This window comes from Perognathus longimembris, chromosome 16 (assembly GCF_023159225.1).
Source record: "Perognathus longimembris pacificus isolate PPM17 chromosome 16, ASM2315922v1, whole genome shotgun sequence".
NCBI classification, from domain to species: Eukaryota; Metazoa; Chordata; class Mammalia; order Rodentia; family Heteromyidae; genus Perognathus; species Perognathus longimembris.
In genome coordinates this window covers 21,098,324-21,117,686 of record NC_063176.1, presented here as the reverse complement: position 1 = coordinate 21,117,686, position 19,363 = coordinate 21,098,324, and the positions used below count along the sequence as shown (strand labels likewise).

At 36.3% G+C, this 19,363-nt stretch overlaps 1 protein-coding gene across 4 annotated transcripts in view; it reads right to left on the bottom strand.

The window, feature by feature from the left end:
- Positions 1-19,363, bottom strand: part of Prkg2 (protein kinase cGMP-dependent 2) — a 110,208-nt gene that overhangs the window by 57,945 nt on the left and 32,900 nt on the right. For 3 of the 4 annotated variants that reach the window (XM_048364172.1, XM_048364171.1, XM_048364173.1), the window contains 4 exons: positions 12,436-12,602; positions 7,703-7,816; positions 5,571-5,676; positions 1,291-1,354 (listed from right to left, as the gene is read on the bottom strand). In XM_048364172.1, the coding sequence (XP_048220129.1) occupies positions 1,291-1,354; positions 5,571-5,676; positions 7,703-7,816; positions 12,436-12,602 (451 nt within the window). Of the gene's footprint in view, positions 1-1,290; positions 1,355-5,570; positions 5,677-7,702; positions 7,817-12,435; positions 12,603-12,771; positions 12,920-19,363 lie in introns of all 4 variants that reach the window. The other variant, XM_048364174.1, reaches the window with a different exon arrangement.

Sequence of the window (19,363 nt, the reverse complement as noted above, 5' to 3'; positions counted from 1 at the left end):
ATTAAAAACAGATTTCTTTGGTTAACAAAAAATACAGGGTCTCTCTTGCTTTTCTAAAAAAAACCACCACCCTCAGAAATTGGGATGAATTATTAATTTGTAACATCTGTGATTGGGTTATGTTACACTGAGGAAATCCCGAGGGATGCTGGGCAAGCAGTATTCTTGAAAATGACTTCATAACTGAACCCCTGGGGATACCGGGGCATGCACTGTGTCATCATGACCTGTCCTTGAAAAACTGCTGGATGGCTTCCATGAATTGTAAATGGAAACGTTACTGGTGTCACTTACACTTAGGATATAATGACCCCTGCTCCCTTCTCAATAGAGATTAATTTATGTTGTTCAGTATGACTGACAGAGGCATGAATCTGTCAACAATCAATCTTGCAGTGCCTTTCCATTTTCCTCCCACTGACAGCCACTTGAATGCTCCAAGTCTTCATCTGACACTTTCACCAGTCCCTTCCTCCTTTTAATTCCATGAAAGCCACTCTGGTTTCATTGAAAGTGACCTATCTCTACACCAACCACTCCCACCGGAAAACAAAAAGTTAGAGAGGTAATTTGCTTTAAATTTTAATCTCTGAAATCTGAGGAGGTTTTCATAAAATGCATATCATTAGAAACCAAGGTACATGTACGTCATAAAAGCATTATTCACAAAAAAAAAAAGAAACACTTGACAAGTCCTGGATTCAAACCGACCATCTGGGTAGTGCCTAAAATGAGTTTTGAGCATATTCCAATACACCACTTTCCTCTAGATATTAACATAGGTAGAGGGATTCTTGAGTTCAGTTTCTTTAAATGTATTTTCATGGCCTAGAGTGTGCAAGGAAAGAATGTTTCCTAGTCTGATTCAGAGGCTTGTCACCAAAAGCAACCACATGCCCTTTCTATGCTCTAGCTCCTAATTACGCCTCACTGCCTCCTTTATACTATAAAAACTCTGCAAGGGATTGTGATGCTAATTGTAGAAAAATCAAATGCCTCCTGTGGAAGGAAGATTAGTTTTATAACATAACTAAAAAAATTAAAATATGTAAATCAAATTTCACTTTGCACATGCAAATCCACTTTCTTTTGGTAAACTTCAGAAGAATCTAACCTTTTCTGGATTCCAAATTCAGCAAGAGCTAGACTAAGATTTTTCAAAATAGGAAATGGCTCCCACTCTCTGGAGACTGGTAATCTACCATTTTTTCCTCTTTATTCATCTACAGTCCTAATAATAGTAGATGATAAAATCTAATAAAATTTATTTTTTACATTAAAATGTCTTACCACTTCCAAGCAGTCAATGATCTTGGTCAGTTTATCTTCAGGTAAATTTTTCAGCAAGGATACACTTCAAAAGGAAAAAGAAAGAAATCTTTACTTAATTATCTTTCCTTTTCTCTCTGACCCCCACAACCACCCCACTATATAGTCCATGCTGGTCTTAAACTAAAGTTTTCCTTCCTCAGTCTCCCAAGTGCTGAGATTATGTAGATTCTTTTTCATTTCTTTTTTAATTAAACTTTTTCTTTATTGTCAAAGTGTGGTACAGAGGGGTTACAGATTCATATGTAAGGCAGTGAGTACATTTCTTGTTCAACTTGTTACTTCCTCCCTCATTTCCTCTCTCCCTTCCCCTTTCTATCTCCCCGCCCCCCAAGAGTTGTGCAGTTGATTTACACCAAAAGGTTTTGTAAGTATTGCTTTTGGAATGGTTTGTCTTTTTTTCCTTTGCCTCTCAATTTTGATATTCCCTTTCCCTTTCCCAGTTCTAATACCCGTATAAATAGTATCCAGGGTATTCAGATGAGATATAATGGTAGTAGGGGTATGACCACAGGAAGGGAATACAAGAGAAACAAAACTAAACAAATCAAACAAACAAATAGACAAGGAAAAATAAGGGTACAGTTTCACATGGCATGTTAAAATAACTACAACAGTGTTATAACTCTTGTTTCCGTAACGTGGAGATCATTTCACTTGGCATCTTCTTATGTGATCATATGGGTGTAGCTATTGGAGTATTTTGATGTTCTACCATGACTAGCCTAATCACGTACTAGCTATTCCCTATGAGGGACACCACAGGGTTTATGTTTCTTTGGGTCTGGGTCGCTTCACTTAGTATGATTTTTCCAAGTGCTTCCATTTCCTTACAGATGGGGCGGTGTCATTCCTTCTGATGGAGGCATAGAATTCCATTATGTATCTGATATTAAAATGATGATTTACATTCATTTTTCAAAGTAAGTTTCAAATATCGGAAAACATAAATTGCTGAATTTTGTGCACATTGGAAATGATACATATTTATCTCAGACATATATCACAAGCAAATAAGTGAAAATAATAAGATGTTGTAAAGTGAAAAAAATTACATTGTATCAGTTTGGGACATTAAGACATTTGGTTTGTTTGGTTTTGAAAGTGACTCATGTCTGGAAATATGTTCCTCTCCATACCTCGATATCTCATCTGTTATACTGAGCGAGAAGCTCCTCTCAGAGCAGAGGATCAAACATTCATCTGAATCCTCCTAATAAAGTCCAGACGCGCTCCAGGGAATGTGGGCATTGCCACTGGAATGCCATACTGTACTGTCTTCTAAAATCAATGATAGCCAGAGGCATATAATAGGAACATTTTTACAGCTAATAATTTACAGAGAATGAAATAGAATACAGAAACCAATTATTTCCACAAATCAGAAATGATCATGATTAAATTGTGCTCTTAAATAAAGTTCTCTTCTACTTCACCAATTTTTATTTAAGATTATGGATATAATTTCTTCCTTCTTGCCATCTAAAATTTGACACCCCTATGGGGAAAAACAATGATATTCCATAAATTCACTATCTCAGATCTGATTATGTGAACACAAAGAGCTCTGGACTGACTTCTGTACACAAGCACCAGGAAGAAGAATGCCAAGAGCCATGCATAAGAATGTCTGCAGTAAAACAGCTTGTAATTGCAAAGCAAAGCATTGGAACAAGTCCCAGTGGGAAAACAGATAACTCAGCACTAGAATCAAGGAAGGACGCTGTATAAGAGACCTACATGTTAGAAAAAAAATGTATGGAAAAGACACAAAAACAATGCCATTTTTAAACCTTGAAAATATACAAAATCAAACTACAGGCAAAATTATTTTTAAAAATTCTAAGCTTCATCCTCAATCTATTCTATGGAGCAGGAGAGGGGGAATGGGAGGCTAGCAAATCAGAACATATAAAAAATTCAGTAACTGAGCTAACTTTCTGTTCTTCAGGTTGGGCAATAGCTTCATGAATATTGTTATGATCTTTTAAATGTAAATACATTTTAACTGATACATAAAAACATAAAAATTATACATTTGTATCAGTGCTCTTTATGATATGCCTATACGTGTAATCATTTTGATCTGTTTAAATCCCAGTAAACGTTTCTCTCCTCAAATATCTGTCACTCACAGTAACAGCATGCAAATTCCTTTCTTCTACCTTTTTCAATGAATCACTATAATATCAATATGTATGTTCATTTTGCAGTGAAATACCACACTAGAATTCTATACACATATCTATCTATAATTTAGTGCCCAGTTGATCAGCATGTTTCCATCCCTCCGTCCAATTCCTCCAGCTTCAAATAACCATCATTCTACCCACAACTTCTATAAGCTCAACCCTTAGATACCACACGTAAGTGACATGGTTTCCTCTGCTGGGCTTCTTTCACTTAATATAATCATCTCCATGTCCAACTCTGTCAGCACAAATTAAAGGGTTTCACCCTGTTTATGGGAAAATAGTGTTGTAATGTACAAATGTAGTGTGTTTTCTTTATCCATTCATTGATTTATTGATGAGCTGTTTCTTTTCTTCTGTATGGAGAATGCTGCTGTACAGGTGTCTTTTCAATGTATTGGTTTCATTTTCCAGTAGTGGATTTGTGGGTGACTTTGTAACTTACATATGGAGTACATAACTCATATCTTATATACCTTAGAATATAATTGTAAAGGAAAAAAGAAAGAGCTTATTGCATAATATGAAATGAAGAAAAACATGCTTCCCTAGCATGCTTCCTTATTGATGAAGTAGTAATCTGGTAGCCAGAATTCATCATTATTTCACACAAAGTTGTTATTAAAAAAAGTACACCCTGTCTGAATTGAGCTCTTTACATAGAAGACCTATCACATTTGAGAAATGATAGGGAAATAGATATGAGGGGAAATCTCAGCCTATCTTTCCTCTATGAAAATAAGGATCAGGTTTACCTTGTCCACCACTGAAGCCACATGGTATGACAAACTAAAGGAAGGAAAGAAGTGATGTACTAGTAGATTATCTGAGCGCCTGCCACTAAGTCAGAACATACTAGACTCCTAAAGGATGAGCTGCTATACAGGGGAATTTCAGTTTTATCTCAAATATTCAAACATGACCCAAAAGCATGGGTTTATTTATGAAGTTCTTGTTTGGCCCGTGTAGAAGTGTAGGCTACTAAGTGCTGACCTACCCCACTCATTTGTTAGTTTTTGAGATTACTTATATTCAGGAAGATCTCACAAAATAATAACTAAGGTACTGACTGGTAGATAGGTAAGGTACTTTCTTGTCATGATTGTGGCTCACGGCCAAGACATTATTATTGCTGAGAGGACAAGCCAAGAAAATTCTACATAAGATACCTTAATACCTGCAGTGTTCTACTTGATTAGTAGTGCATTCTTTAGATGTTTATGGAGCGCTCACTATGGGCTAAGGCATCACGCAGCCCTAAAATCGTTAGTGTCACAGGTTTGCTATGCAAGATAAAAATCACCCTATTTCATTTAAGATGAACTTTGTATTTATTTTTGGAAACCACACAGTGCAATATTATTATTGTTCCTACTCATCATAAGTAACACTTCGTTACAGAATGTCTTACAGATCCAGAGACTATAAAAAGTCTCACAAATGATACAAAAGTAATTGTGATATGAAATTTATAGTCCCCAAACTTTCCTTTAATTTGGAAATTGCTTTCTAATCACATAGACACTTGCTTCTCTATTGATTGATGTTTCAAGTTGTTGAGGTACAGATATTTCATGAAATTAGCATGTGCCACGAATCTGTGTTATTGTGACATAACTAAAATATTAAAGTAATGTTTGGGGCAACTTAAATGCACCAAATAGTGATGAGTTGGAAGATAGAATGGGTATGTAAATGAAAAAAAGGAATGTCTAAGTGCTAGAAGAGTTAGAAGAGTTATCTTTATGCTATTCTCTTTCCAACCTCAAAACATCATCAGCCAAGTAAGCATTTGACACAGATTTATGTAGGATTCCTTGCACAGTTTTTCAATACTGTACACTATGGCTTGATCAATACAAGGTCAAAAATTGTGGCAAAAGAAAACCAGTACACAAACTAATGATAAATAAATATACATTTTGATGCAATGACATTTATTTTTCTTACAGGGGCAAACTATACTAAAATAATCAAGCTTCTTAAATCCTAATATCTGTATTATGCCTATAATATATTTCTGCAATTCCCCCACAGGGTCATTCTTACCTTCTGAGAAAGTTTCTGTACTGCTCATCTCTAGCTTGGGCTGTTCTTCTCATTATATTCTGAAAGACCTCTCGGTCAAGTGCCCAAGTTTTAACATTGGTAATGGCTATAGAAAAAAAAATCAAGAAAACAATAAAACTTGTGTATAGTACTATATTAAGAAAACATGTTGGCCAGCTGCCAAAGGCTCACACATGTAATCTTAGATATTTGAGAGACTGAGATTGAGAAGATTATAATTCCAGAACAGTTAAGGCAGCAAAGTTTAGGAGACGCTATCTCAACAAAAAGAAGCTGAGTATGGTGGAAAACATCTATTAGCGCCTGAAATAGGCAAATCACAGACTAAGCACAACATAAACACTCAAACAGGAAAACAGATCCTATCTCAAAAATGACCAGTGAAAATGAGAGCTGAAGGTGCAGCAAAACAGAAGAGCACCAGACTAGAAACACACACACACAAAAAAAGAAAAATTATTCCCAAATATTATTCAATGATTTTGCATTTTTAAGAAAATGCATTATTTAAACATGTAAATGGAAGGAAGCAGTAAAATTAAGTGATTAGTTTTATAAATCATTTTGGCTCTGAAATGTACCATGATCTGGAAGTGGGTAGTGGAAGATTTCTTTTCTAATTATGTTTGGTTACAATGATCTGCAAATAAGTTTGCAATTCTCAGTTATGTACTACATCATCAGGATGTAATTCAGATGAGTGTTGTTCTATTAGAGAAGACCAGGGAACCTGTATAAATCTAGAGTGAAGAATTCAGAAATAAGAGCTGCAAATTTAAAAATCTCTGGGATTATGTGTTTTAAGACCTCTTCTTGTGTTGTTTAAATATGGCTTTCAAAGACACTGGAACCAATTTTAAGGATCTCAATGATTACTTACATATAATATACATGCAAATAATTTTAAAGAGACTATAAATTTTTATTGGAAGATATTAAAAGCAAACATAAAAACCAAAATGGAAGTAAATCAGCAGTAGAAATCCTACAAATGTATACATGGGGTGCCATTGATTAATTTACAAATACAGATGTATTGTACTCATAAATTGATATGCTGAATTGAAACCCTCTGTACAATTAAAGATATGATAATAATAAGTAATAAAGCCAGGTGCCGGTGACTCCTGCCTATAATCCTAGCTACTCAGGAGGCTGAGACATGAAGATTGCAGTTTGAAGCCAGTCCAGGGGAGAAGATCTATGAGATTCTTATATCCAATAAACTATCAAAATGTCCGAAGTGGAGCTACAGCTCAAGTGGTACAGCAATCTCGAGCAAAAGAAGCACAGGACAAGCGCTCCGCCTCCCACTCCACAAACCAACACTCAAAAAGAAAGAGTAATAACCCTAAGCTCTGGTAACTGTACTTTAGAGTTCATTGGAATGACCTCAGAATTATTGTTAAACAATATAAACTCCTGAGGCCCCTGGCCAGAAATTCTTTTTCAACTTTAGAGACTTGGAATCTGAAGTTTCTTTAAATACTTCACAGTGATATTACACATAACCCAGTCCACATACCACACCTGAATAATTCTGGAGAAAATCCAAGATTTTTCTCTTCATGAGTAATAACTTAATGTGTAAAAATAAGAATCCTCAGAAGAAATGATCAAACAATTGTAAAACTCATTCACATAAATGCTCATTACTTGAACTGACATCCTTTTTTAGCTATGTATATGTGTGCATAAATACAATGCATTTGTGTATACACACATTTTCACTGGTTTAATTTTTCTGGTTCATAATATGGTCAGAAATTCGTGGAAACAAGGAGAGAATCATTTTGGACGAGTCAAAGGCAGATGTCTATGTAGTAAAAAAAAAAAAAACAAAACAGTGAAATATGGCAGCTAAAGAAATCCTGGAATTTGGCAATTGGAAAGTATTTTCCAATAGCATATAAGTGTATATGAAAGAAATTTTCTTTTTTAAATGGACTATTTAGGCTTTTCTGTATAAATCCTATTACAGCCATAGCACTTCTATTAACAAAGCATATAGGGTGATATAGGAAAACAAAAGACTGGAGCAGGATGCAAGCCTGACTGAATGAGATAACTACTGTGTAACAATCCGGATGGGGCATTTCATCTCCTGTTACCTTTCACAGAGGCTGTTCTTGTACAGTTGTACAAAATGGCGAGTTCCCCAAATGTTGTCCACATAGGGATGGACGATAACAACTTCTCTCCTTGGAACACCTCTAATCGGCCCTCTGTGAAGTACAATGTAAGACAATAAAAATCATCAAAATCTACCTACATTCCATAAATTAAAAAAATCACAAAGCATAAAGGTAAAATGGTGTGTGTGTGTGTGTGTGTGTGTGCGTGCGTGTGCGTGTGTGTGTGTTGTTTTTCCATAAAACTTTCTTTTGGTGAATTAACCTTTGAATTTCATGTATTTTCAATTTCTTGAATCAGTTTTGTTTTATTACGTGTATGCATACACGGCACGACTCAAATACAATGGGTATTGATCAATGGCTTACCTTAAGAAAAATATTTTCCTGAAGTTCTTCACTGGTCATGGAAATATTAATATTAATAATAATATTCACTTCATACTTTGGTCATGAGAATTTTAAAAGTTAATAGAAACAAGGCATTTAGAACCTGGGGCGTTCCGAGAGAGCTGAGGGCGGTCTGCTTCCCGGGGTCCTCCAGGCCTTGCTGCCCCAGGCCGGAGGCTGAGCAGAGAGTCCGGGACCAGCCCATCTTGCCCATCCAGTCCAATGCCTCGCGGGGCTGTGGAGGTCGCGGCGCCCTTGGGATGTAGCGGGCATGCGCAGCAAGGCGAGTAGAATGACAGAGGCCTTCACCTTTCACCAGCTGGAGGAGGAGACCGCAGGCGGCCTTGGAAGCTCGCCAGCATGGCTGATCCGGGGCCTGGGGTGACCTCCCTGCCCCACAAGAGGGAGACCTCAGCCCTCCACCAACCAGGACCGACCAGGCCCTAATGGCCCTGGAAGGTGAGCGGAGCCGGATGGCTGCAGGTGCATCAGTTGAAGGCCAGGCCCGGGGCCTGGGCTGGTGGCCGCGGATAAATGGTAGAGCGAGGAGCACAGGTGCCCGCCGCTTGCAGGCCTGTGTGTATAATATGAAAGGCTGCTCTCCACTTCCCCCCAGCCATTGAAAAAACGATGTCCAGTCCATCTGGACATTACAGCTGTGAAGTAAAGGTAGAACATGGCACTTGCCAATGCCCATCTGTTTGTAAAAACCATTACAGTGTCTTCTAGAAGCGACTGTGAATGGTGATGTTGGACCACCTGTAGGCGAGCCAGCCAGAGCCACGCTCATCCGCATTTGTTCTGCGGATGGACAACGTGGAACAGGAGACGCATGAAAAGGAAGAAGAGGCTACTGGCGAGAACGCTTTCCAATGACAGCCTCTGATCGGTGTACGTGGCTCCCCCTTTGCTGTATCTAGCGTTGACTGCTTAAGTACCTTTGATGTTGAAGTGCCTGGTGTATTTTTAAAGTAGGAGTAGGAAAACAGCATGTTTTGTAAATGTCTTTTCGTTAAAATTCTTGTGGAATGCATTTTTGGGGAGGAGGGAGAATTGTCAACCCCTTGAGTTGTGGGCATGGTGCTTGTGCCCTGGTTCCCAGGAGAAAGAAATGTAAAGAGGGACACACCAGTGCTTACAGTGAGGGTATCGTTGCAAAAGTAGAGTTAGTAAACTAACACAGTGAGTACATTTTGTGTTGAGATTTAAAGACTTGAAACATCAAAGCAAAATCATTAAAAATCCCCTGGCAACATTACAGATGTGTAAATAACGCTGACATTGGGTTGATGGTGATGAGAAGGGTTCTAGAGTAGAATCTCCCTTTCAAATTAGAGCTTTTATTGAGTGTGTATGTGCTTTATCTGGTGCTACTTGTATGTTTGGTTGGAAACATTAGACCTAATTAGAAGCCTGTTGCCATTTTTGTCTTCAGTGAAATTTTTATCCTTAAGAAAAGCAGGATTGCAATTTTTTACCAAACAGATTGAGCTGGTATAGTTTATTCTTGGTTATCAAAATATATATGTAGCTTTGGATTTTAAATAGGTGAATTCATAACATTTTGGAAAGCATGACACAGACCGTGCGATCTTAGTTACCGAAAAGGGAGGATCTAGACAGTCATGTTCAACTGAACTGCTTGTCACAATAATACTTTGCACTTTGCCTATTTATGTTTTCTGTAGTGCACATGTTAAATGAAGGTTTTTTAGAGAAGAACCATGCGTAGCACACAGTACATTCCATTTAAGTATTAACTATGTTTAATGTTGTTATTATTGTAACAAAGCTGCTTCCTTGCAGGAGTGGATGACAAGTGGTTTGTTGAAAATTTATTTTACTCTAGGAAAAAAGTAGCACATAAAACTATTTCTTACTAGGAGCTCCACAATTACAGATGTCTTGAAAACATACACAGCTTTTGGTCATAGGAAGGCCAGCTTCTCATTATGGACAAACACTAGCTTTGATTCTTGGCTCCATTCCTTACTGGCTGTGTGACTTCATGCAAATTATTTTGTGGTCCTTCACTATTATCAAATCTCTATTTTATTTCAATATAATACCTGCCCATTTTAAAAGGAATTCACTAACCAGAGGGCTTAGCCCTTGTCTAACCCTAAGCAAAAACTGGAGAAAGGTTGACTAGGGCAAGCTTTTCATAATTGTTTTGCCCTAAACCCATGATTTTTCCCCTTCAAACAGAATCTAATCACATTAAACTAATCAACAAAATATTTAAATTCTTAAAGGAAGAAAATGGATGCAGTAATGTCTCTTTCTGTTCAGGAATTAATTCGATTTTTTCCTACCATACCATTAAGCACCTCTAGGATCTGTGTCCATTCACTCATTAAGCAAATTTGATTTGAGGACCCATATACTGCCTATTTGAACTATTCAAGGGGCCAGAGCAACTGAGTAGGCAGAAAAGAAAATGAAATTTTGATACAACTATTCAACTACTCTGTTTTGGTTCCAAGTCCCACAGATTAGATACTAATTTTAATGGATTTTCATTAAAATTTTAATAATTTTTTATTACAGCTAAGTCTGTTTCCATTAAAGCCATTTAACAGTATTGCCTAGTAGGGTAGGTGTCCTGGCTCTCTATGCATTTCAAGGATTTTTTTTCCTAATTGATTATTGCCCATAGGACTTGAGTACTGCTGAAGAATTACATGAAATATAAAATGTCTTAAGTTAAATATGCTTGTGCTACTTGCTATTTATACTATATTTTATAAAGGATTTTTTAATTATCAAAATAATTTGCTTAGCCAGATAATTAAGCCAGGAAATTCAGACTTTAGATGGTGCCATAATTAATTCAAATAAGAAACCATCCAATTTTCATTTCTACATGTACTATAGCCCTGATTTCAATAGCAGCATTCATGCTGACTTCTGTCCAACCTCTTCTCTCCCCAAGCCTTTCATCAGAGTTACTGGCAAGGAACAAGACAAGCTGACATGAGTTTCTCGTCTTTTCCTAGCAGGTTTCATAAATATTTGTTGACATAATAACTTATCTTCTCTTGCCAGAATGCTCCAGTGTTGCTAAAATCGATGTGAAATAACCAACAGAAAAGTTGCAAGAAGGAAAAGTGGTCCAGATCAACCATTACTCTGGGTCACTTGCCCCTATAAATCTGAAGGCTACATAAATTCAGACTGTAAATTCACTACTTGATTATTTGCTTGTGAGTTATCATAGAACTTTAGACTTGCCTATAAAAATTACATTATATGGAAAAATACACATGTAGTTGTAAAGCTGACATGTTCAAAGAATCTTAGGATATGAAAATATCCTAATTGCTCACATTGGAGTTATAATAACATATGTCTATTAACTTGTTTGGAAAGGCAAACCTCTACTCCCATGCATTACACAAAAAGCCCTAAGAAAACAGAGACAGTATTGCTTGGGTGATCCAGACATACAAAGTGAAACAGATATCACAACCTATCTCAGGTTATCTCACCATCTGGGTAAGACAGTATAACTTGCTTCCCTTAGACTCAAAAATAAGAGCAACTCAGAATTTGACAATGCATCCAATAAACTTAATCCCTATTGAGAAAATTTCTTGTTTCTATATCTAAGTAACAATAATAACAATCATAATTTCTTAAATAGCCATCACAAGACCTACATATTTCAAAAATGAAGCTTTTATCTCTTCTAAGTTTCCCAACATGTAAGCATGTTCAAGTGATTAGACACAACTGGTTGTGCAAACCCCAAATTTAATTGGAAGACATTGTATTTGAGTTGTCTATTGATTAAACATATCTAAATTATCTTTTAATACCATGGGTATATAACCCAAAGTTTCTAGAACCACAAAGACAATTTGTCCTGATGCAATCATCTAATCTTATCAACATAAGAAACTGTATTTTGAATAGAGACTTTTTTTCAGTAAGTGGTACTGTGCTTGAAAAGTACTTGATTGTGAATTTGAGCTTTACCTTCACAGATATGTGACCTTGAATAAGTAACCTCCTTGAAATGGGTTATATGGAGATAATAACCTACATTAGAACTATAGAGGGAGAGAATAGTACTTTCCTTGTAGGGTTGGTGGGAGATGAGATGAGACCTTGACAGAGATGCAATACAATGCCTGATATATAGAAAGCATTCGATAAATGTTGCCACTATGATTTGATCAATAATGTTGCCATTTCATGAACTCAAATCTGTTACATTTTATACAAAGAGCAATTAATTTTGTGTTGTTAGAAACCTTTGCAAAATATCACAGTATAATATTTGTCATGTAATAATGGGAAAAATCTGTGAAGCCTACCTGCCAGCACAAAGATATGATTTCCTGGTTCTCCTTGCTTAATAATGTAACTGCCTTGTTGGTAGTTTCTCCCATACATACATTCCACCATGTCTTTGATCTGCTGAGGGTCCAGTCGCTTCAGAAACTGGTTTTTATTTAGGGCATCTGTAATGAGTTTCTTCTCACTGGTGAGATAGAAAAGAGACAAGATGCTAGCTGTAATGAAAGAAAATCATACCTCATGATTCTCAGGATTCATTCATTGTGGTTATTGATATTCCTACTTGCACACATGAAGTTTCCTGCAAGTACAGACTTTTCCGTAGCCCCACCTCACCTTTGTCACTACCATACCTTGCATTCAAACCTGTTATATATTTTTGAATATTTCTCTGGTAGTCATTATCACACAATGTGTTATTGTTTCTACTTCCAACATGACATTTCTCAAGGGAGCATCTTCAGATTTCCATCTCACACAATTTTCAGATGGAGAATAAATCTAGTGAATAGGAAAATCTATATTCAAGGGATAATATCCCCATATCCATTCATGATGCATGTATGCACAAGGCCTACAGAATGAATTGTTTTGCATCATGGTTTTGTGACCTATGAAATCATTACTATTCTCATTTTAACTAAGGAGCAAGAAGCAAATTATTCTCTATAGGGTTTAAAAATTCATCTGTGAGTCAAACAGCTAGGATGCTTCCATTCTATTTACTCTTTTTATGACAAAAAAAGCTGGATCCTTAAGTTTAATTAGACATAGAGGGGAATGGTAAACATCTAGGTTTGCTTTGCTTTTATCCTAGGTGTGTCTGGTCTGGACAAAACCTGTGTTTGCAACATCAAAGCCTGTTCATTTTTTAAATCCAAGTCCTGATTATTGATAATCCTAGAAGACTTTGCTAATCCTAGAAGACTCTGCTTTCTATGGAAAAGAAACAGCTCAAAATAGCAACTCAATCATCATAAATCACAAATGTTTAAACTTACATTTTAGATTAAAAATGTCACAAAATTATTGAACTAGAAGAAAATGTACTTTTTTTTTTTTTTTTTTGGCCAGTCCTGGGCCTTGGACTCAGGGCCTGAGCACTGTCCCTGGCTTCTTCCCGCTCAAGGCTAGCACTCTGCCACTTGAGCCACAGCGCAGCTTCTGGCCGTTTTCTGTATATGTGGTGCTGGGGAATCGAACCTAGGGCCTCGTGTATCCGAGGCAGGCACTCTTGCCACTAGGCTATATCCCCAGCCCGAAAATATACTTTTAAGAAGCTATTACAGGGCTGGGAATATGGCCTAGTGGCAAGAGTGCTTGCCTCATATACACGAAGCCCTGGGTTTGATTCCCCAGCACCACATATATAGAAAATGGCCAGAAGTGGTGCTGTGGCTCAAGTGGCAGAGTGCTAGCCTTGAGCAAAAAGAATCCAGGGACAGTGCTCAAGCCCTGAGTCCAAGGCCCAGGACTGGCAATATAAAAAAAAGAAAAGAAAAAAAAGAAGCTATCACAATCTTTCTACAATATATTTAATATCTGCATGACTTTCCAAAATAGGCTTTTTTCTTTGCTGGAATTTACATTAACATGTCAACTCTTGATTTTCTACTTGAAAACTTATGAACTTGTTCTATGCAAGTTCTTAAAAATATGAAGCCAGATTCAGGGCAATGGTTACATCCTTCATGATTACATCTAATCCCTGAATTGTGTGAAGAAAATCAGTGACACTTTTACACAGAATTTCCATTCCCCAGCAGGGACTCTACTATCCTAGAACTGAATATCATAAGAAGTTTCTTCTATCTTCATCTAAACTATCAGTAATAGTAAGATGCTCCATTTAACCCAAATATATTATATTTATAGTAAATATACATATTTACTATAATATAGTAAATACTAAATATTTTAACTAGAAGACAAAATCATCACAGTGCTAAAGTAAAACAAAAGGGAAATGTCAACTGTGTGTTATACAGATAAGACAGACTTTAAAGCAAAAATACAAAGGGAAAACATAATAGGTAAAAAAGTATGAATAGATTCATAAGATTGAAATAAAAAGGGGAATTCTTTGAATACAGTAGCGTAAATTAGAAGTCGATAACTACAGATAACCATAGAATCCTCAAATGTCTGAAAACTGAGCAAGACATTTCCAAACAATCCACTACACAAAAATTAAATCATATGGTAAGTCTAATAAATTTTTGAAGCTAAGAATAAAATATAATGTGTTAAATTTTGTAGGATGCAATTAAAACAATGCTTAGAATAGATTAAAGAAATGAATAAGGACTCTAAATGAATGATTCTGTTTCAAAAGGATAGAAAAAAAAAAGTAAAGAAAAGCGCAGCCAGGAGTAGTGATACACTGTCTGTTATCCCAGAAATGGGAAGCTGAGGCAGGAAAAGTCCCAAATATTTGAAGCCAGCATGACTGCATATCAAAATCTTCCTCCCTCAAAAAGAGAAAATTAAAACAAACTGATTACACACAACAAAAATAAAGATGGAGGAGTAGGAAAAGAAGAAAATAAATAAATACAAAAGAAAGGTCTTCCTCAAAATTCTAGAGTCACATGACTTTATTGTAAACTTTTCTGGACAGTTAAGGGGATAAATTACATTAAACTTCCAGAAAAAAAGAAAGAGAATTTTTCCTATTTAGGAGTATTTTAGGAGACAAAGTTTTTTGTTTCTTTTTTTTTTTTATAAAAACTCATAAGCTAGGAGCTGGTGGCTCACGTCTGTAATCCTAGCTACTCAGGAGGCTGAGATGTGAGAATCTAGGTTGGAAGCCAGCCTGGGCAGGCACATCCATGAAACTCTTAGTACCAATAAAACTAACTACTCAGAAAAAACTGAAAGTGGCCAGGTGGCTCAAGTGGTAGAGCCTTGAGTACAAAGAAGGTCAGGAACAGCGCCCACACCCTTAGTTCAAGCCCCAGGACTGGCAAAAACAAAACACAAACAACAGAAAATCACTCATATTACAAGAAAGGAAAACTAAAATGTGTCTAAAAATAGTTGCAAATCAAAAAGCAAACAAAACTAAGTAAAATAGTCTAAACACATGAAAAGAATAAAAGATGAAAGAAATAGTAAATTTAATTGGATACAGAAAAACTAGTTGGTAAAGTTATGTATCTGTAATGGTTTAACATCGTAAAGCAGTTCATAAGAAATTATGAATAACAATCTTAGTTCAACAAAACATCCATAAAGCAAAATGAAACTGAAAACAATGTTTGGGCTGTGAAATACTAAAGCTTTGATATTAATAGTAGATATAGGACACATCAGCTCAAACCTAAACCAGAAACATCAGCACATTCAGTGAAACTAAGAAAAGAAAAAAGTAGAAAAATGAGAGGAAACCCAACAGAAGTGAAAATACAGGAAAAGATGAAATTAAATTACTCATGTTTTTCAAAGGGCATGGTTGTATAGTGAAAAACTCAAAATAAGAAAAATCGAGACAAAGGATAAAAAGACAAATGACTACAAAAGCAATACTTGCAAAATCATTTGGTATAAACCAACTGAACAACTCATGGGGGGAGAGGGAAAGTGGGAGTGGGGAGGGGAGAATGAGGGAGGAGGTAAAAAACAGTACAAGAAATGTATCCAAGGCCTACCATATGAAACTGTAACCTCTCTGTACATCACTTTGACAATAAATAAGAAAAAAATAGAAATTAAAAATAAAGAAAGAAGTAGGTGGCCATGCCTGTAATTCTAGCTACTCTGAAGGCTGAACTATAGAGGATTCTGGTCACAAGTCAGCCCAGGTAGAAAAGTCTGTGAGATGGCATCTCCAAAATTACCATCAAAAAGCAGGGGGAGTGTAGCTTAAGTGGTAGAGCACCAGTTAAGCAAGCAAGTTGAGTAAGCAAACCCAACATAACAAGTCTCTAAATTTAAAACCAGTACTTCCAAAAATGGCCCCTGGGTGGGGGTGAGGGGGTTGAACAACTAAATGATCAAAATTAACAAGTGTTCTGGGCATGGTGGGTCATATCTGTAATCCTAGATACTTAGGAGGCTGATCAGGAGGATTGGGGTTTGAGCCATCCTTGGCTAAACTCTATTTTTAAAATGTAGGTGCAACAGCAGAGGATCACAAAAGCCTAATAGCTATGCCCCTATGAATGCATAAGATAATGCTAAGTGAAAAGAACTCCATGTTATGGAAACAACTGTTATATCACTGTTGTAATGACTTTCAACATGCCATGTGAAACCGTAGCTTCTATTGTTGATGATCCTCTTGAATCCTCTTCCTGTGGTTGTACCTGAACTATCACTGTATCTTATCTGAGTGCATTGGAAACTGTATATACTGGTATTAGAACTAGGAAAGTGAAAGGGAATACCAAAATCGAGAGACACAGGATAAAAAGACAAACGACTGCAAAAGCAATACTTGCAAAACTTTTTGGTGTAAACCAACTGAACAACTCATGGGGGGAGAGGGAAAAGGGGAAGGGGGAGGATGGAATGAGGGAGGAGGTAACAAACAGTACAAGAAATGTATCCAATGCCTAACGTATGAAACTGTAACCTCTCTGTACATCACTTTGACAATAAATAAGAAAAAAAATAAAATAAATAAATCTAGGTGCAAGTTCACATATTTGTTATCTCAGCTATCAGGAAACATAAATAGGAGGATTGTGGTACAGATTTGGCCTGGGAAAAATGTAAGACCATATTTTAAAAAACTAACAAAATCAAAAGTGGGTTGGGGACATGGCTCAAGCTGTAGGATAGCTGCCCAGCAAGTACAAATAATTGAGTTCAATCCCAGAAAGTATAAAGCCTTGAGTTCAAACCCCAGTATTACACACACAGAGAGAGACACACACACACACACATGAAGGGAAGAAAGTGAAAGAAAAAAATCAACAAGTGATTATCAATATTTCAATAGCTAATAAGTCAGCATATAAATTACTTACATTAATATATTCTGATACCAAACAAAATAAAAATTTATCTATGACATTATTCATTTAAAATAGAATAAAACCATCAACTATGTGGGATTATATTTAATACATAAACATATATTTATATAAAACCTCTTCACAAAAAATACAAAACATCAGTAAGAGAAATTGAAGAAGATACAAATGAATGAATTTGCCACATTGCGAATGAGAATATTAAATGTTATTGGTGTCAAGTCTATTTAAGTTGGTCAATTTTCAATTAAAGCACAATCAATAGTGTTTTAACTCATAAAACTGGCAAAGTGATTCTAAAATTCTTATAGTTGTAAAAGGACCCAATGATAGGAAAGCTTCAGAATGTTGAAGAAAAATAACAAAAAACTTAAAGTGATGGATATCAAGAATCATAAATTAAAATAATAGAGAATATATTATTGGCAGAAGACTGTACAAAAAAGATCTTTGGAACATTATTCAAAGTCCAGAATTTGGCCTACACATACAGAAATACCTGATGTACAAGAGCAGCTTAACTACAAACCTATGAGGGGAGAAAAAAGAAATCAATGGAAAAATACATCAAATAGTGCCCTAGCGCCCAACAGAAAGCCAGTGAAGGCCACAGTGAGATGCTACAATATATCCACCAGTCAGAATGGCAAGAATGCAAAATGCTGAGTGTCATATGCTAGAAACTTAACATGCACACACATTGCTGTGGGTGCCTGCTTTTGTTCAATCACTTTGAAAAGCTCACAACCTGTGGCCAATTTGAACTTAAAAATAATGTACTCTCCAACTATTTCACTTCTACATTTCTATTCTATCCTACATCATACACACCTGATGCAAAAGACATGGGCAAAGGATCGATAGTCGCATTGTTCATAATTGCTAAACAACAGAAGTAAACAAAGAGCCAGTGATAGCAGAAGTGGTCAATTGTTTATACTCATGCAATAACTAACCCTTTAAAGAGAAGACCATTAATAAGCCACTGCTATGTATAATAACATAAATGAATCTCATATAAATGAAAGAAGCCTCAATCTGTATAGTCCATATTTTATTACTGTATTAAGATAAATTTCAAATGTATGCATGTATGGTGATATAATAAATAGAGATTGTCCTTATTTAGGGCTTCTAAGGTTCTTGTAATGTTCTATTTCCTGCTAATATGTGGTGGTTACATCATCCTGACCCATTCATCCATTCAGGGGAATCTGAGCTGATTCCTTATGTTGGCTATTCTAAATAACTCTGCAATAAACATGGTTGTCACTTTAGTGTTTGTATTCTATTGGATAAATACCCAGAAGTGGGATTGCTGGGTCATAAGGTCACAGTATGTTTAGGTTTTTGAGGACCCTCCATGCTGCTTTCCAGGGTGGTTGAGCAAGTTTGCATTTCTACCAACAGTGTGCTGAAGTCTACATTTTGTTTGTTTGTTTTAAATGTTGTTGTAGGTGATGTACAGAGGGGTTACAGTTACATAAGTAAGGTAATGAGTACATTTCTTTTGAACAGTGTTACCCCTTCCTCATTTTCTCCCATTTTTTCCCCTCCTGACTCCCCTCCTGCCAAGTTGTATTGTTCACTTCTGAATTGGTTAACTATTTGTCCCACCATTTCTGTGTTTTTGCTTCCCCTCCCCAAATCAGATAAACTTATATGCAAGACAAAGTGTAGAGAAATAAAAAAAAATACTGACAAAAGGAAATAAACTCAAAGAATAAAAAAAATAACTGAAAACAGTATAATTAAAAAAAAAACTCTTGTTTCCATTTCTCCTTCTCCTTCTCCTTCTCCTTCTCCTTCTCCTTTTCTTCTTCCCAGTCCTGGGGCTTGTCTCTGGCTTCTTTTTGTTCAAGGCTAGCATTCTACCTCTGGAGCCACAGAGCCACTTGTGGCTTTTTCCATTTGTGTGGTGCTGAGGAATTGAACCCAGGGCTTCGTGCATGCTAGGCACTCTACT